General features: G+C 28.9%; 1 protein-coding gene across 1 annotated transcript in view; it reads right to left on the bottom strand.

The window, feature by feature from the left end:
• The window catches only part of LOC107443287 (transient receptor potential cation channel subfamily M member 8), a 73,615-nt gene extending 58,292 nt beyond the window's left edge, over nt 1-15,323 (bottom strand). Inside the window, exons 1-2 of the mRNA XM_087162184.1 lie at nt 15,190-15,323; nt 2,206-2,395 (exon numbers count right to left, since the gene is read on the bottom strand). Coding sequence (XP_087018310.1) covers nt 2,206-2,247 — 42 coding nt within the window. The 5' untranslated portion in view covers nt 2,248-2,395; nt 15,190-15,323. The remainder of the gene's footprint in view (nt 1-2,205; nt 2,396-15,189) is intronic.
• Between the last annotated feature and the right edge of the window lie 5,244 nt (nt 15,324-20,567).

Raw genomic sequence — 20,567 nt, 5'->3', positions numbered from 1 at the left:
ATAATTTAAGAGGATGCTATGCAACGAAAGAAACTTTCTGTCACAAATTCTCTTACACCTCCAATACTAATTTAAAAGAAAGAAAAAGTGAACTCAGGGCAAACCTAGAGTAAGACATGAAGTTCCAATTGCTGAAAAAAAAATTTAAATATCGAAATGCAAACAAATTATAGGAAGAGAACTTTTCCATGGCGTAAACCTCAGTAATCTTCTCATAATTTATTTTCATTTTGATGTTTTAAAAAATTACTTTTCACTAGTTGAAACTTCATGGCTTACTCTAGGTTTTTATTTTTATTTTATAACCGTCGTTGAACAGCTGACACCAATTTTCGGTTTGCGACTATTATTGTTCAACTTCGTAGCCTTGAAATTTTGAACCAATGCAGAAGACAGGGAAAATACCCACATGAGATTGGAAATATTTAAAGAAAATTTTTAAGAACATCTTATGTCGTTCGATGCACCGAAAAGTCCGGAACATATATTGCGTTAACATTAGGTTGGATACTTTGTGAATTTTGTGAATTTTTGTGAACTTGTGAATCTTTGTGAATTTTTTATAATTGTTTGCAAGGCGGGATTTGTTTGAAACTCTTTTCATATTGAAATAGGAGCTTCCTATTTTCCGAAAATACCAAAATGTGTGTGAAAATATATACAATGAAAATTTTTTGAAAAATATTACGTCTTCCATCGCCTTTTTTGCGAATTTTTTACAATTTTTTTGAATTATTGAACGATAAATTTTTATGTGATGAACAAAAAATTGTTTTTTTCAAAATTAACACTTTTCTCCAAATCCTGCAGGAAAACTATTTTGATTTTTGTCGTATAAATGGCTTAAAAATCATTTTAATCATCAAAAATAAATTTTAATACAATGACTATGACAAATATTAAACACACAATAAGTTATATTACAGTTACAACAAATGTACTTCATTAATTTGTAGAAAAAAGGTTCAAAGTTATGACTCATATGAAACTTTTGATGCATACTACACATGCTTACAACTATATAACACATGCTTTCATATGTAACTTGGATTATTTATTTCGAAAAGATAGTCTAGACAAAATTATTTTGCAATGATTTCATTACTACAAAAATATTATATATGTTTACGAAAATTGGGAATTGCAAATAACGAATAATCAAAATTATCAAATAAAAACTTTCAATTAACAAGGCTTACAAAACTTGCAATTAACAAGACTTACAAAACTTTCAATTAACAAGACTTACAAAACTTGCAATTAACAAGATATCCAAAACTATAACTGCGAGTAACTAAACATAAAAAATTGCTAATAACTAGATATCAAAACTGAGAATTGAAAATTGCTTAATATCAAAAGTGGTGATTTTGTGATTTGCATATAAATTCTCCAGTATTATGTTAATTGTGCTTTCTCTACTAATTGTTCTACCTAAATATCAAAATACCTGTTCGGAAAGGATATGATTTGTAACAACATCTCTAAACCTGTTTTGGTCATCCATCTGAAATTTGATTCAGAATCGTTAAGCATAATTATTAATAGTTAAATGAAACTTTTTTTGCATGAAATTAAGATTTATGAAGTTTTAAAGCAAATTTGTTTAAGATTCTCCATTTCTTCTAGAAAATCATGGAACATTAGAACTGTTCCCTCAAATCCAAGCAACGTCCTTCGGAATTAACTGATCCTAAAATTCTTTGGAGCAATAGTTTCACTCCTGTGTACATACAAATTTGTTGTATTTTGGGTATATGGAAGTAAATGGAAGTTAAGCCTTTTTTTTTTCTTTGTTGCAACATCAATACTTTATGTACGTTACAAACTTATGGGAATTTTAAAATTCCCCTTTAGCTAAAAAAAATTTATTTTTCAAAAAAATGCCTGATTTGCAAAAGAACGAAGCTGAGTTATTAAAATTGCCTAGTGATTTATCTGATAATATCAGTTTAGAATACCAAAAACTAAATAGAAAGAAAAAATATTTAAAACTGGTTTGGAACAGTTTTACACAAAAATGTCGATTTCGTAGAAAGTTAGCTCCTCTTATACAGAATAGTAAGTTTAAATCGATGAAACCAGTAATCAAATTATTGTAAATTAAAAAACTAAATCGAAATCAAAAGAAAAAACTACAAAATTTAATGAGGTAATAAAATTACAAAACTGGTGCTTTATCTAAGCATATAAATAACTCCTTACCTTTCTGCCTTTCGATGACAGAGGATGAACTTTAGACGACATTGTCGAACAATATTCTACCTGACATTTTCATAATCATAACATTTCTGGAACAATTCCACATTTTGATTATGTTTTGAGAAAACATTCGTTGATTCGGTAACTCTTCAGTAGCATCCTTTTGAAAATACTTGATTAACATGGAATTCGCCTGAAAATTAACGGAATTGAAAATTAACGGAAATCGTGCACTCATTATTATACAATTTTACGAATTTATAAATTGTTCTGCATCCTAAATTTGCAATTGGTTCAATAAATCACAAAAAGCTAATAAGTGAAAATCTGTTTTTGAATAAAATCACATTGCTATGTTTTTTCTGTCTTTTTTGTATATTAAAGAACATAGTTAGTACCTGGTAGTTTTAAATTTTAATGCTGCTTGTGAATTATCAATTCTTTTTTTCCAGATTATAATTTCATTTAAAATTATATCATTACAAAAACATAATTCTGGTAAGTAAAATCAAAATATACAGTTTTAAAACCATTTATTTGGAAGTTTTTCCATTTCTATAGTAACGATAGACCGGTAATTCTGGTTTTCAAAATTATAGCTCATATTACCACACATTTAGTAAAAAATGCAAAACTGAAGAGTAAATTTAACCGAATAAATAGTTTTTATGCCTTGCTCTAAGGTATCATGATGAAATTACTAATTTTTATCACATTTTCCAAATTTTAATACATAATTATAAAACCATATTTTATTGTTAATTTTCTCAAAATCATGATCAAAGCGCTTCTGCAAAATTAAAGTGCTTTTTGGTCTTCCCGTAGTGCCAGAAACACTGTAAATTTTACTATATTCTAGTAATTGTTGCCATACTTATTTCCTAGGTGCCGAAAATGCGATTTTTCTTGTTAATATATAGCTTAAAAGAAAGAATTCATAGATGCGAAAAAAATCATACTAAAAACTAATTTTATTAAATTTAATTATAGTTTTTTAATTATTTTCAATTATTGCATGAAAACTCGTAAATTTTAATGTTTATCTCTTTTTACGTGTTGTAAAATATTTTTGTTATATTATATTACGTACCTCATTCTATTTTTGTTCTTGAAACAAAATCTCGCGAACAAATCAATCGATCTTTAGTTATAAAACAAATCAAGGCAAGACCCAGGTACTAAATTATTTATGTACCATAAGGCTGTCCGAAAGGTTACTTGAATAAAATTTCTCACCTTTTTTATGATTTTTCGTTTTAATTAAAAAATTTAGACGTACGAGGGTAAAACCACCTATATTTTATATAGATATTTGCTTTGAGTGAAAATTGTACAGAATGTTTTTCAAATAAATGGGACGCTGAGTCTCAAGAAGATCCTATATATAACAAACAAGTTATATATTAATTCATTATTAGTTATAATGAATCTCTATCTACAATTATATTCTACCATGAAAAATTTAATCGTCTATGGCAGGGGTGGCGAACCTTTATGCACCATCGTGCCATTTTTTCAAAAAATTGTATAATGAGGTCATAGACGTGCCGTCAAATAATTTTGACTTCGTGATTATTGGGAAAATAATAATACTATCAACTCAAAACTCTTCATTTACTATGAAAAGAAAAACATTTTGCAATGTGTAAGTCATCAGCGTAATTCAACTTAAAGTAACATCAGTGTGACTTCTGTTGTTGCAGATTAGATGACAAATAACTTATATTAGGTAAGATGTTAGTTTAAGCAGACTGCTAATTTTTTTTGCCGGTTATTTATTGTTAGCTTGGTTTTTATGGTCATAAATTGTTTTTTTTGGCGTTAATTGTCAATTTTTTTATTAATAATTGTTTATTTATTTTGTTTGTTTTTTGTGAATTTATTTTAATTGTTAATACGCTTCATAGTGAACTTTGTAAACGGTGGCGTGCCCGGAATAGTGTGTCCCATGCCATAAATGGCACGCGTGCCATTGGTTCGCCATCCCTGGTCTATGGGGTAAGTAGTTATCAACCATGTCAACCGTCATTTATGAAAAGTTACCCCAACATAGAATCGAGTTAACATGTCTTATATACTAGGGAATTGGAATTGTATTTTTGTAGTGGTAGATACACTACAGTACTTCCCCACCAGAATTTTATCTGTGATAGAATTTGATTAATAGGATACCACTAATTGATTCATTGCTGTTTTGTGAGAAGACGGGAGGGCTGTATTAAGATCATCGCACTTTTTGAGTGCCGAGCGTGAGAGCTGTATTAAGATCACGGCCGTGGTAGCTCCTGTGTTGCCATTAGCAGTCGAGTGTATGCAGCTCAACGTTGTGTGCGATCGAGACTGAGAAGCAACAGCGTGAGGAGGTCAATGTCGCAGTCACAAGTAGCAAATCAACTGTTCAATGTGGACCATCCATCGAAGTAGGTGTGTTCAGTTCAAAGAGGGCGTTACTATCAAGATAGGCGTGTTCACATCACGTCCGAAAGTAGCCAATGTGGGGAGAGAAGTTAAAGACAATGTCAACCTTCATCTATGAAAAGGTACTTCACAACTGAATCGAGTTAACATGCCTTATATACTAGGGAATTGGAATTGTATTTTTGTAGTGGTAGATAAACTACATCGTCTATAGTTTGAATGGTTCAGCTGTAGTTTGATCTATCAAATGTACACTGAAAAAAAGTATGGTCCAAATTACCAGAATATAATCAAATTTACCGTGTTTCTGGCTCCATGGCAACACCAAAAAGCTCAGTGATTTTTAAAGAAATTGCTTTGGTAATAATTTTAGTAAAATTAACAGTAAAATATGGTTTTATAACATGTGTCAAAGTTTGGTGAATATGGTAGCAATTAGTAATTTTATCATTGTACCTTAGAGCATGGCATAAAAACCATTTAGTCGGTTACATTTACTTTTCAGTTTTATATTTTTCATTAAATGTGGGGTAGTAGGAACTATAATTTTGAAAACCAGATTTTCTGGTCTTATCCATATGACTTAACTTAATTACCAACTGAATGGTTCAAATATAGTATATCTTGGTTTTTATAACCAGAATTATGGCAGTTTTTTAACCGGAGATGTCATTATCATACACTACGGCAATTTTATCAGAATTTTATTCGTGTAATTATCTATAGTTTGAATGGAATTTCTGTCATTCAAATGAAGTTTATTACCTCGGGATAAAATTAATTTGAATATTACTATTATAATCTCACCAAACCGAGTTTCACTATTCATGACATTATTCACTAAGGTAGAACTTTATATCTATATTTAAAAAAATGTATTTCAAATTTGATTTCCTATTTGCAACGATAATCTGATGTAATCGCAAATTTGAAGAAAATTACTATTGCATTTGAGTTTGCAAAATTAATGTGTACTCCATGTGTACTCATCGGAATATATTAAAATTTTTCACTCTTAAAATTCTTTCATTGTTCTCTTTTCCACGCAATTAATCGAATTTTAGTATTTTTTACTACAATACAGTCAATAAATTCTACATGGAGAAAAACTTTGATAAAATTACCATACCATTCATTTGGTAATGATATTTCTATTACAAAAACATAATTTTGGTTAATGAAACCAAAATATGTAGCCTTTAAACCATTCATTTGGTAATTTTTCCGTTCGTATTGTAATGGTTTGCCAAAAATTCTGGGTATTAAAATAATAGTTCTTATTACCTCACATTTAGTAAAAAATACAAAACTGAGAAGCAAATTTAACAGAATAAATTATTTCTATGTCATTCTCTAAAGTATCATGATAAAACAACGAAATATTAGTAAATTTACCAAATTTTATCACATAGTATGAAACCATATTTTGTTATTAATTTTACCAAAATCATTACCAAAACGATTCGATATAAATTATTTGCTGTTCCCATAGAGCCAGAACCGAGAAAATTTTTACCATTTTCTGGTAGTTTTAATCATACTTTTTTCTCAGTGAAAATGTCTGCACAACATCTTTATATTTATACATTTTTAACTTTATATATTTTATTTAACTTTATTTGTAAACATAAAAATTCATGATTCATACTTTAAATCTTTTTAGTATAACGCCACTGTAATATAGTAGCACATTTGAATAACCCAGATGCAAAACTTAATAAAAGAACAAAAATAGGAAATAAAAAAAATACTATTACAGGACGCATTTCAAAGTATTCTGGCTAAATTTTTATTTCATAAAATAGAAAAAATAAACTTCTGAAAATTGAAATTATGTTTCTAAAAATTAAAATATGACATGATACATATTAAAAGAGTTCAAAAATCTGATACAATGGTGCATTTAATTAAAAAAAACTTGTTAAAATTAAAATGCTTTTAAAATATTTTTATATTTTACCAGTTATGTATAAAATACAATCAATTAATATAATTTTTTCAAACAAAACTGACAATTTTCTACAAAAACAATCGTTCTTCGAATTATACCTCTTTTACTTTTTATAATTATAATTTTGAACACAATATATTGCATAACGCGATTGCGTAAAACATAATTTATAGGAACTATTAAATAAAATTATGAATTTTTCATGTCTTTTTTTTAAAATTATAACAGAGAAATACAAATTTAATCTTACCTTTGAACTATATATTCCTTATTTTTAATCATAAAAGAAACAGCAGTCAGTAACAGACAAAAATTAAAACCACGCTCACTTTGCCAAAAAAAATTTTAATAAAATACCATTAATATTTAAGTACTTTACAATATATCTTTAAAGTTACCATTTTTCTATCGGCTTCTTTATTCTTAAGTATGATTTATGGCTTCAAACGATAACAGTTATGATTCAAAATAAACGGCCTTCATCGGCATACATACCGGCATTACTGAGACCGGCGAAATGACCAATAATAATAACCCGATAATTTACGGCGTTGATCTCTGGTAAAATTTTACTCTAAAATGGATATTATCGATTGGTTTTGTAATCATATTAAAGAAATACGCAGTTGATTTTTGTGCTTAATGTTATTTGATTTTCGAGAAAAAAATTTTGATACATATTCCATAGAACACGAAATGTAAATTGAGTTGAAATAATTTGGTATTTCACTGAGAAAAAAAAGTATGGTCGAACTACCAGAATATGGTAAAATTTACCGTGTTTGCAGCTCTATGGGGAACCCAAAAAAAATTCGGTAATATTTACCAAAGCGATATTGAAATTACTTTGGTAAAATATGTTATAAAATATGGTTTCAGGATATGTGATAAATTTAGTAAGTGTTGTAGCATTTGGTAATTTTATCACGATACCTTTGACAAGAGTATAAAAACGATTTACTTGGTTAAATTTACTTATCAGTTTTGTATTTCTACGAAATGTGTAGTAATAAGAAATATAATTTTGAAAGTAAGAAACATATGAACGGAAAAATTATCGAATGAATGGTTTAAATGTCATATATTTCGGTATTTAAAACCAGAATTATGTTGGGTTTTTTTTTCTAACAGAAATGTCATTACCATACAGTACAGTAATTTTACCAGAGTTTTTCTCTCCGTATACTATTTCTTTATAATATAGAGATTTCTCTTTTGAAAAAATGATATATATATATATATATACCTTTTGAAAAATTTATGATTTCAAAAAGTATGAAATAAATTAAATTCAGATTCTAGTCCTGCAAGTAAAGGCGACTGATGCGTAATACTGACCAGACAGGCGTCACCCTGAAAAGATTACTTAGCATTGGTGCCAATCCTAAGACTCTTCAACTGTAAAACGTATCGTGTTTGGTATCCTCAGTGGTAGACGGATCACGGGTTAAAACACCCTTGCTGACGGGCTGACCATGGGAGGTTTTTTTTATTTGGTTTTTCTCACGATGTGACGACACAAATGCTGGTTAGTTTCACCAAAAAGTCCTTCTCGAAGACTAGCTTGTTTCAATTCTTGATTCAGGATTTCCCTTGTCTTCTGGGTTCAGTTCAAAACCATAAGGCTATGGAGATGAACATTGAAAGTTGCAAACTCAGAATAAAATAAAATAAAATCATTTACGTGATCTGTGGTGGCTCAGGGAATAAAACACTCGAATCCCAATGAGGTGACCCAGGTTTTCCTCCATGAAAAAGTCCTCCATGTAGGCAAATTTCTCGCAATAATTGACCCAGGAGTTACCTTGTCTTCTGGATTGGATTCAAAATTACAAGGCCAAAGAGTTGTACATTAGTAGTCGCAAACCCAAAAAAATGGACCTGCTGTTCAACAACGGTTATAAAAGACTTCGGTGTTGATCATTGATAGTCGTAAAACCAAAAATAGGTCGGTTGTTCAACGACGCTTATGAAACAAAACAAAATCAATTAATGCGATTTACTGGTTAACAATGACAGTTTTATGCACGTCCAGCTTCAAATAGATAGGGAGAGTCTGGTAAATAAAAGCGGCCTATGCGCGATTGCTAAAAACATTACCTTTTGTTTCGAAATGTAAGAGCCTCTACTCCTTTGATCGACAATTAGCAGTTATGATAGTGCTTCATTTTTTACAGCCTGATATAACACGTAAAATTGGTAGGGCAATTTCAAAGTTTTTACCACCTCCTTCTGTATCAAATACTTCATATTTTAAAATTTTAAGGCACTTCTGTGCACATTAAAACATTCGAAGCAAACGGTTTAACATTTTAGACCTCATTTTGTGGGCATTTCTTTCATTATTGCTTGCATTTCTTTCTCAGATCATTATTAAAATTTATTTCAACACGATTGAATTCCAATGTTATTGAAATAAATTCAGTTTATTTTGATAATTCTCATAAATTAAATTGGTTTCTCGGGTTTTTAAAAAATTTAAAGTTCAGGAACCACTTTCCGCATCACTTAAAAGAATCGGGATGCCGTACCAATGTTTTGGCACTAACGCATTGGTACGACATGCCCACAACTCCACTGGATAGTGTTAAAATGGAATAAATAAATTAAAATAAACTGTGCTTTTCAATGCAATTTGTCTTTCTGAAAAAAAAAAAGCAAAGATGACTGCAAGGCAACCATTGGGATTAGAAAAGGAAGCGAGCAGGTGTGGTACCTCATCGTTACTTAAAAAATAAACTCACCAAATTTTGAGACACCTTTGGCAATAGCTGAGAGCAAAATTAATTAACAAATTGCTGAATTCTAGAATAACCTTCAATTATCCGTGAAAACTATTTATTTTGTTTACGACGTTGAAACTCTTAAAACTAAAAAACAAATTCAATATTCTAAAAGCAAACGATTGAACAAAGATAGTTTTTTTTTTAGTAATCGTCTGCGCATAAATTGATTTTGTTGCAGTAGTAATGGTTACGAAAGTGCATTATCGGGAAAATAATCATGATCTGATTCCAAATGTCAAACCTATAAGCAATGCACTTAAAAAATTCTGAATGTGTTCGAAATAGTAAAAATAAGAATGTCTTATGGTATAAAACATTGTGTAAAATAATTTATTGTATGAAACTTTAAGTCAAAATATGAAAAATTATCTCAAAATCATAATTAAACTTTTTTATGTTACTTGCAAAATTGAAAAACACTTATAATATATTTAATAAACAATAGATATTAAAATTACTTTTTATTAAATTTTTTTGTCAGTTATTATTAAGTAATTCGTTAAAAGTAATTTTTAAAACAGCAGCAAACTCAAAAAGAAATAAAGCGTTAATAAAGTAAAGATCTTTACATATTCTAATAGATAATAAATTTTAACGTTACTTTATAAAACTCTCTTACATTTTATCAATTGATAATTTTTTATATACGTGCACATAATGATGGTGATACTGATACAGTATAATCTTAGTATAATCTTGCATTAGAAAATAAATATGGCTGCCGACAGCTCAATATTATTTCACCAAACACAATGTTATTTTAGTGATTAAAATGACTAGGCCAAAGTACCTGCAAGCAGAGATTACTTTGGTCCAATATTTTAAAAGCTCTGTTTTTTCAAAATCTATTGAAACTATATCATTATCTGAATTTTTATGATGTAGCAAAAAACTCATATTTGGGAAAAGTAATAATCTTAAAAGCATATTGCTACACTGAGAAAAAATTTATGGTTAAAACTACCAGAATATGGTAAATATTATCGTGTTTTTGGCTCTATGGGAACATCGAAAAGATCGGAAATTTCTACCGAAGCGCTTTGGTAATGATTTTGGTAAAATTAAATATAATGTTATAATGTGGGATGAAATTTGGTAAATGAGGTAAAATTTAGTAATTTTATCATAATACATAGCATGCAAACTTACTTTTCAGTTTTGTATCTTTTACTAAATGTTTGATAATAAGAATTATAATTTCGAAAACGAGAATTATCGGTTAGCCGTTAACATATGAACGGAAAAATTACTAAAGGAATGGTTTATAAATACCGCATATTTTGGTTTTAGTACCAGTGTCTTTTTTTTACCAGAAATTTCATTACCATGTAGTGCTGTAATTTTACCAGAATTTTTTTCTCCGTGCAATATTTCCCTTTTTAACTGGCTTAAATTTGTTTGAAAATTGATCAAGTTCACAATACATACTTCAAAAGAAAAAAAAAACATGAAAAAATGAAATAGAATATTTACTTTAACATCACTATTTGGAGAAAAAAATGACACTGCCTCTTGTAATTTTCGTCTTTTTAACGGAGAAACGATTATTGCAATTTGATTGATGTTTTATTGATATTGAAGTTTCTTAGAGGTCGGTGACTCTTTTCTTCATGACATTTGGATGAAAGTTTTACCTTTATGTAAAAAAAAAGAAGCTATTTTTAACGCAAAGAAACAAAACCTAGTAAATTTACAGCCTAAATCCTCCTTTTTTAGAAAATAGTCATATTAACGAACTATAGTTAAATTAACGAATTTGAAACTACTTTGAACCGCAATTTAAAATTTAAATAATTGTAAGAAGTGATTCGTAAAACAATTACAATTCAAGCGATTATAAAACAAAAGTTTGAATTGTGAAAATTAAATTTCTTGATTTCACGGTGTCAATTAAGATCACGAATAAAAATTGTTACTAAATGATTTACTTACCCATTAAGGTTTGGCTTATGCTTATGATTTTTTGTGATTAAAAATGATTTTTTAATAATAATAAAAATTTGATGGCTTATGAGAATAGATCACTAATTGTGCATCGTCATAACCAAAATCTTACATCATTAAAATATGGACATTAGGAGTGCCGAGTTATTATTTAAGCGGAAAAAACTAAAATGCTATTAAAATTTGATGAATCACTATTGAAAATAGTAGTGCCGAAAACATCAAAACCTGTTTGATTACTAGAATGAGAATAGATCACTAATTGTGCATCGTCATAACCAAAATCTTACATCATTAAAATATGGACATTAGGAGTGCCGAGTTATTATTTAAGCGGAAAAAACTAAAATGCTATTAAAATTTGATGAATCACTATTGAAAATAGTAGTGCCGAAAACATCAAAACCTGTTTGATTACTAGAATGAGAATAGATCACTAATTGTGCATCGTCATAACCAAAATCTTACATCATTAAAATATGGACATTAGGAGTGCCGAGTTATTATTTAAGCGGAAAAAACTAAAATGCTATTAAAATTTGATGAATCACTATTGAAAATAGTAGTGCCGAAAACATCAAAACCTGTTTGATTACTGGACGAAATAGGAAGGAGTTAAAAGGTGGTTATTAGAAATATTTCTCATTTCCATCAAACAGTGAAACTTGTTTTCATTGATTGATGAAATATGTCACAAACCCGCCCTCCCTACTAGTGAATTTGTGATGTCGTTAATGCTTTTGTTTTTCCTCATTTAAATATTAGTTTGCGGCCCCCTACACTGAGAAAAAAGTGTGGTCAAAACTACCAGAATATAGCAAATACTACCGTGTTTCTGGCTATATGGAGACACCAAACATTCGGTAATTTTTACCGAAGCGCTTAGGTCAGGGATGGCGAACCAATGGCACGCGTGCCATATATGGCACGAGGCACAATATTTTGGGCACGCTACCGATCACAATTGTTATTACACAATGAATTGCTATTGCACAAATGTTATTACACTATGAAGCATATGTAACAATTAAATTAAAATTCACAAAACAAACAAAATAATAAACAATTATTAATAAAAAATTAACAATTAATACTAAAAAAAAAACAAGCCAACAATAAACAACTAGCAAAAAAAAATTAACAGTCCTGCTTAAACTAACATTTTACAACCTAACAAAAGTTATTTGTCATCGAATCTGCAACAACAGAAGTCACACTGATGTTACTTTAAGTTGTTTTAAGACATGTCAAAATGTATTTATTTTCAATGTAAATAAAGAGTTTTGAGTTGATAGTGTTAAGTATTATTATTTTCCCATTAATCACGAAGTCAAAATTATTTGACGGCACGTTTATGACCTCATTAAGCAATTTTTTAGAAAAAATGGCACGTTGGTGTATAAAGGTTCGCCACCCCTGGCTTAGGTAAATTGACAATAAAATATGGTTTTATAATATGCGTTAAAATTTGGTAAAATTTGGTGATTTTATCATGATATCTTAAAGCCTGGAATAAAAACCATTTATTCAGTTAAATTTATTTTCAGTTCTGTATTTTTTACTCAATGTGCGGTAATACGATACGAACTACAATTTTGAGAAACAGAATTTTCTGCAAACCGTTACTGTACGAACGGAAAAATTTCCAAAAGAATATTTTAAATACCTTTTATTTTGTTTTTATTAACCAGAATTATGGGATTTTTTCATTAGTTTGCTAGAATTATGGTATGAAATAATCAAATAGTGAGGTAATTTTGCCAGAATTTTTTTTACTCCGTGTAAGTTGCATAATTTTTTCACTTAATATTTTACAAGGATTCTAAAAATTTATATGAACAAAGGGTTGATTACATAACACTCCGGATACTATAAGCTTCAACATCTTCAAAATTAAAATTTTATAATATCTCTTTTTTCCATTCAGAATAACGTTCATAAATTTGCTGCTTTGATTGTAATTTTTCTGAGATAAGTTTATCCAAAACGAAATATCTTATCATTTATAATGACTTAGAATCATGATAAACCTTCATTGTTTCTAACAAAAGAAAACGTGATGTAGATTGTTACTGTGGGGTTAACTTAATCAAGTGTTAACTTAAAGTATTTATCTTTAAGTTTAGCATTAACTTTAAGTATTAAATGTAATGGCATTATTAAATGTAGTGTTAAATTAGTTGACTTTAATATTAAATATAGTGTTGTTATTAATTGTAGTGTTAAATTAGTTAACTTTAAGCATTACATGTAGCGTTATTAAATGTAATGTCGTTATTAAACGCAGTGATAATTTTTTTAACTTTAAGTATTAAATGTAGTGTTATTATTAAATGTTGTGTTAAATTAATTAAAAATAAGTATTAAATGTAAGCGACTACAAACTATTTTGAAATTGAGTCACTATTTCACTACTTTTAGAAGACGAACTTGGCTAGAGAACTTAATTTGCACCCATATTCAGCTAATATTTAAGACGTATAAATTTTTTTTTCAAATTTCTCATATATTTATACAGTTTTGAAAGTCTTATTGATAGATATCTCAAAAAGTAGTAATAAAATTAAAAATAAACTGAAACAGTTACAAAATTTACTTAAAAACTTCAAATAAGAAATATCTGAATCTCTCAATTTAAAAGTCCCGTGTTCAAACAGTAGAGAATTAATATTAAACAAATTAAAATAAATTTAATATTTATACAATTTTGAAAGTTTTATTGGTAGACATCTCAAAAAAGTAGTAATAAAATTAAAAATAAACTGAAACAGTTACAAAACTTACTTAAAAGCTTCAAATAAAAAATATCTGAACCTCTCAATTTAAAAGTCCCGTGTTCAAACAGTAGAGACTTAATATTAAACAAATTAAAATAAATTAAATATGTATATAATTTTGAAAGTTTTATTGATAGAAATCTCAAAAAAGTAGTAATAAAATTAAAAATAAACTAAAATAGTTTCAAAGCTTACTTGTAAACTTCAAATAAAAAATATCTGAAGTTCTCAATTTAAAAGTCCCGTGTTCAAAGAATAGAGAATTAATATTAAACAAATAAAAATAAATTTAATATTTATATAATTTCTTCATAGTTTTTTATGTAATTTTAAAAACAAACCCACACTTCTTTTTAATAGAACATTAAAATTAGTCAAAAAAACAAAAATATTAAATTAATACGAGTAATAATAACATTTTTCAATAAAACATTAAAATTAGTCAAAAAACAAAAATATTCAATTAATACGAGCAATAATAACTGTTTTTAATAGAACATTAAAATTGGTCAAAAAAACAAAAATATTCAATTAATACGAGTAATAATAGCTTTTTTTAATTGAACATTAAAATTGGTCAAAAAAACAAAAATATTCAATTAATACGAGTAATAATAGCTTTTTTTTTAATAGAACATTAAAATTAGTCAGAAAACAAAAATATTCAATTAATACGAGTAATAATAACTTTTTTTTAATAGAACATTAAAATTAGTCAAAAAACAAAAATATTCAATTAATACGAGTAATAATAACTTTTTTTTAATAGAACATTAAAATTAGTCAAAAAACAAAAATATTCAATTAATACGAGTAATAATAACTTTTTTTAATAGAACATTAAAATTAGTCAAAAAACAAAAATATTCAATTAATCCGAGTAATAATAGCTTTTTTTTAATAGAACATTAAAATTAGTCAAAAAACAAAAATATTCAATTAATACGAGTAATAATAACTTTTTTTTAATAGAACATTAAAATTAGTCAGAAAACAAAAATATTCAATTAATCCGAGTAATAATAGCTTTTTTTAATAGAACATTAAAATTAGTCAAAAAACAAAAATATTCAATTACTACGAGTATTAAAGAGTCAATACAAAATATTACCATATTTTTGTGTTATCCGATGAGTCAACAAACCACGTTTATAAAAACCGGCATGTTATCTATTCACGGCCGGCTAAGTGTAACGAACTACCCGCGAGTCCCATTCCCCTTCAACTCCTACGTGTCCATAGTAACACTAGCCACTGTCCACAAACAATATCTTTAGTTGGTCCTGTTAAGTTAATTTATTTTTTCGGGTAGGAGAAACATTCCTGCTTTAGTCGACTGACTATAGTACCTCGTTCCTTCCTAAACAAAAAAAAACGAATTTGAAAGAGTTACTCGAAAAAAAGTCACGGAACTTGATTTCAGGGCAGTAGAGAAGATTTTTTTTTATGGGAAAAAAAATGAATTAACAATTGATTTTTCTATCCAGACAATTTCGTAATAAATATCGTCGTGATAATCTCCCCTTACCTAAATCGATGAAATAATGATGAATGCTCTTAGATTTATAACGGCTGGTACAAATGAAGGTTCAAAATAGCAGGTGCTATCATGCGCTGTAGGCAGAAGGTTAAAACTATATTACCTGAAACTAACTGAAATTTCCTGAACTTTAAAACTTAATTTAACTTTAGAAACTTTATTCACTCTTTAACCTTTTAATGCAGATAGGACACCGGTGACCCTTTCATACATTTTTCTAGATTAGATCTAGATTAAATATTTCATTTGTGTTTTCTCCATGTTTTTTGCACCAGACAAACTTTTGATGATGTTGTATCATTAGACATCATTGTATCAATGAAGGTAGAAAATAAAAGAGTAACTTTATTAGATTCGAAGAAATCGCACTTAATCCCAGAAAGCATGTAACCTTACGACAACCTCGGTTTTAACTTTATTTTCATTGTCACGAAAAGGTTTGCAGTAAAAACCTTTTTTCAATGACGTAAAAATATTGCAATTTCCTACCTTTCCTCCTTAAAGGAAAAGTAAATGATAGCGCATATATGCGTACATATATTGAACATATATAAATTGTGTATATACGTACAAACGTACGGGCGTACAAATATACCCACATTTACATAGATACATATATATGTTACGGGCAATGTAATTATTTAGGTCAGTATTCATAATGCTTAGTTATTATGAATAATGACCATTAAAATTGGGCAATTTGATAAATTTGAATTACTTTACGATAATTTCTCACATTGCCCGGTCATTATAAATACCGCTATTATTTCTTTGGGCACTTTGATTAATTGACAGCAATGGGACAACCACGTGCGTGTGGTGTGATTCTGGCTGGCCAATGTTCACCGGTGAATGTTGACAATCAAATTAGTCGCTTTGGTGAATGTCCGAAATATTTATTACATCCAATTTGATACTAATTTATTCGTGGATATAATTACATTTATTCGATATTTTAATACTTACTGACGATAGATTAGAACAAACATCAGTGTTTGGAGTATCGGGCAAATATATACCGGGCAATGGCACTTGACTTTAAAAAAATATCCGTGTAGGGTATACCGGGCAGTGGCACTTGACCTTAAAAAAACATCAGTGTAGGGTATACCGGGCAGTGGCACTTGACCTTAAAAAAACATCAGTGTAGGGTATACCGGGCAAATGCATACCGGGCAGTGGCACTGAACCTTAAAAAAACATCAGTGTAGGGTATACCGGGCAAATGTATACCGGGCAGTGGCACTTGACCTTAAAAAAACATCAGTGTAGGATATACCGGGCAATGGCACTTAACCAGACCTAGTGTGACTAGACCTTTGGTAAATGTCCGAAATATATACTAGGTCTAGTGCCACTTTTGCTATAACTTAAATGTTTAAAAAAATTAAACAAAGCGTTTGAATCAATTTTGAACTGATACCGAAATTATTGCTTTAAAATTAAAAAAAAAAAATAAAAACTGCGCCAGATAAGAGTAATTGAAGTAGTTGCTTTATACAGCGCATGTGCGGGAAAAAATTTTAAAAAAATTATGCAGGTGCATCTTAAAGTGGATGAATATCCCAAGACACCCTGTGGCTGTGTGTGACACAAATTGCCCACTTGACTTTTAGCATTATACATAATGACCGGGCAATGTAATAATTGCAACAAAATTTATCATTTTGTCATATCCTTTTGGGCACTTTTTAAATTGCCCGGGCATTATAAACAATGCCCAATCATTTACATTGCCCGTGACATATACATTATATATTCATATAAAGTATGCGTGTATCTGCATATATGTGAATTAACGTACATAAGATTATGCATACTTATATATACTACTTAAAGTATATATATAATAATAAAAATAAATGGACCATTCTATATAAGTTTTCATCTAATGATCGTATCTTCACATTCAAGGACTCAATCTTAAAGGTTCGAGAGGATGACGTATATGCTAATTACTTAGTGCCCACGATATTTAAAGTTACGAAATCAGACACAAAAACATACTTTCTCTGAACAAACATACCTTTTTTATGGTGTTTCTTGGGTTTTTGACTCTCAAATTATAGGGGTGGCCGTAATCTGGAAAAAAATAGTCCCAATAGTTATAGTCAGAAGAGCGGTTCAAGGTTTGTACCCCTTAATGTTAATATTTTTTACGTATGAGACCACATCTTGAAAGACCACACCTTAAATTAATTGAAAATTTTTTTGCACTCAATTAAAAAATTCGTTTGTCCAAAGCTAATTCCATGCAAAATATAAATTTTAGTCAAAATAATTGTTTTTAATTATTTTATTCAATGATTGTCTAAAAAATTTTGAATTTAAGTTAAACAATTTTAAATGGCAAAGCGCAAAATTTGAACGAAATCAATCGAATAGCTCTTAATAATGTGACTTTTTCAAAATTCAATTTTTCAGGAACTATTCGATCCATTCTACTCAAATGTTGTATTTTGCCATTTAAAATTTCCTTCTTTAAAATGTCATAAAAAATTGTGTACTGTAATAATCAAAAATTTTTTGGCTATTATAAAATAAAATTTTAAAAAAGCAAATATTTACTAAAAGTTATATTTTGCAAAGAATTATCTTTGGATAGACGAAATTTATGTTTGTATGCAAAATTATTTTAATTCGTTTTAAAAGTTCTCAAGACATGGTGAAATACTCAAAAAGTCAAATTAATATTAAGGAGTCTAAGCTTTGGACTCAGACCTCACTATTGGGACGATTTATTTCGGATTGCGAATACCCGTTGGACGGCTCGTTTGACCAACCTATTATTAGGACCATATTTCTCAGAGTGCAGCTACGCCCTACATTTTGTGGGTCAGAAATTTGCATCCGTCGAGAAAAGGTATGTTTTTCAGAGAAAGTACGTTTTATTTTTGTCTAATTTAATAACTTAAAATATGGTTTGCATTAATTAATTAACATATTTGAGATCCTTTGAAACCTTAAGATTGAGTTCAAGAACGTAAATATTGGATCACCTCGCAGTAAAGTGAACTTTAAAACACTGTTCCCAGTAGAACACCGAAATCAAGGATCACGGTCAGTGTGTGGATGGGTGATCACTTTGATCAACCTACAAAGGAGCCAAAGGTGTGCGGTATCTATCCTAATTAAACTTTTAAACCATTAAGATCTCGATTTCACTCGCAGGTCGTCAAGCAGGAGATCCATCCCCTCTGCAGAGGATCAAAATTGTGTTGACATGTCTTCATATCATCCTCAGGAATGTTTCCCAACTCTACACCAATAGCCCATTGTTCATCGTTAGTGCGACATAGACCAACAAAAACAACCGATCAAAAAATTTTCAGAGTGGTCTGCTTTCTGCTTTCAACAAATAATTTATTCATTCTACGTTCATATGACATACAATGTACTCACGTGTGCATGTACTAAATGCATGTACTATTTAATAACAATGTTATTCATACAACGATATTTAAAGTGACCACATAAGTATAATTATATACTGCGTGTGTATGCATGTATTTTTACTTATACGTGTGTATGCATGCATTTTTATTTATACGTGTATATGCACCTGTATACATATAATGTATGCATGCGTTCCTGTAGGTATAATATACGTTTGCGTCCATGTACGTACATACAATTCATGTGTATATGCATAAAATTTCATTCAATATACGCAAGTACGCTCACAAAAATTTCCTCTTATTTTTCAGAGAAAGGAGAATATCTGACGAGGAAGTAATTTATTTTAATGAGGATTGTTTCGCTAATTCCTTCATGTTAAATATGTTGTATATTCACTGGTGGTTATTATACCTATAATATCATTTGTTTATGTATTGACGAAATAGTTGATTGTGGTGTATCAGTTTTGTATTATTCACTAATGGTTATATACAAATAATATTTTTATATAACAAAATACCTAATATAATTATGGCATATCTGATTTGTACTAATACACTTGTCATATACTAATTGTTATGATAATCATAATATTTATTTGTTGTTTTGTGTACTGTTAAAAAAAATATGTTTGGAGCTTCTACATTCATTAAACGATTTCTTTTAAAAAAATATTTTGTTATCATTACGTTTCCTACATTTATCATATCATACATATTAAGTAAGAGATAAATAATCATTTGCAATTTATTTATTTTGACAGAAGAAGATATTTCATGTTAATTTTCTTTGATATACAAAAAACTGAAAATTTTTGCACTCATCAAAATTTCTCACACCGCATAAATTTCCGAATAAGAAAGACGAAAATATGCAGACCCTCTTTAAGTATTACATATGTTCTATTTATTTTATGTTTTCATTAATCAAATCGTCAAATAAAAAAAATTTCATATTAAACGATATTTTAACTTGTAAATCTCTAAGTTCTAAAAGCAAAGTAAGTCAGGCTGATAAAAAATGACTGTTTTCCCCAAAATAATCAAGCAAAATAGATGGAAAGGAGAATTTTTCTCGGATTGAGAAGCTATAAGAAGTAAAATATAAAACGAATAATGAAAGGCGCCGTCACACAATCGTGGAAGAGATGACATCACGTTCAGTATGACGTTTTAGCTGACGTACACTAGCAATAGTATTAAATTGCATTGTCAATGAAAATCTCATGACAAGGTAGATTTCAGATGACCATACGAAACGTTGCAAACGGAAACCTTATAATTATGTAGATTTAGGATGATTTTCATCTTAGAACTAGCGTTATTCAAGGTTTTTTTTTTCACTTGAAAACCCTAAAACAACCTCGTTTTAAGGTTGTTAGGCAGAAGGTTGTTTTCCAAGGTTTTGGATTAGGGTAATGTGCGTAGAATAGAGCAGATTGTCGCAGACCTCGTTTTAAGGTTAGAAGGTTTACACGTAAACCGTGTAAAAAACCCTTTTTAGGTTTACATGAAAAGGTTTTTGTTGGGGGGAAAAAAACCTTATATTGC

Source organism: Parasteatoda tepidariorum, chromosome 4 (genome assembly GCF_982258835.1).
Source record: "Parasteatoda tepidariorum strain Cologne lab strain chromosome 4, Ptep-v5.0, whole genome shotgun sequence".
NCBI classification, from domain to species: domain Eukaryota; kingdom Metazoa; phylum Arthropoda; class Arachnida; order Araneae; family Theridiidae; genus Parasteatoda; species Parasteatoda tepidariorum.
Note: the sequence above shows the minus strand (reverse complement) of the source record. Positions and strands in the feature narration are given on the sequence as shown.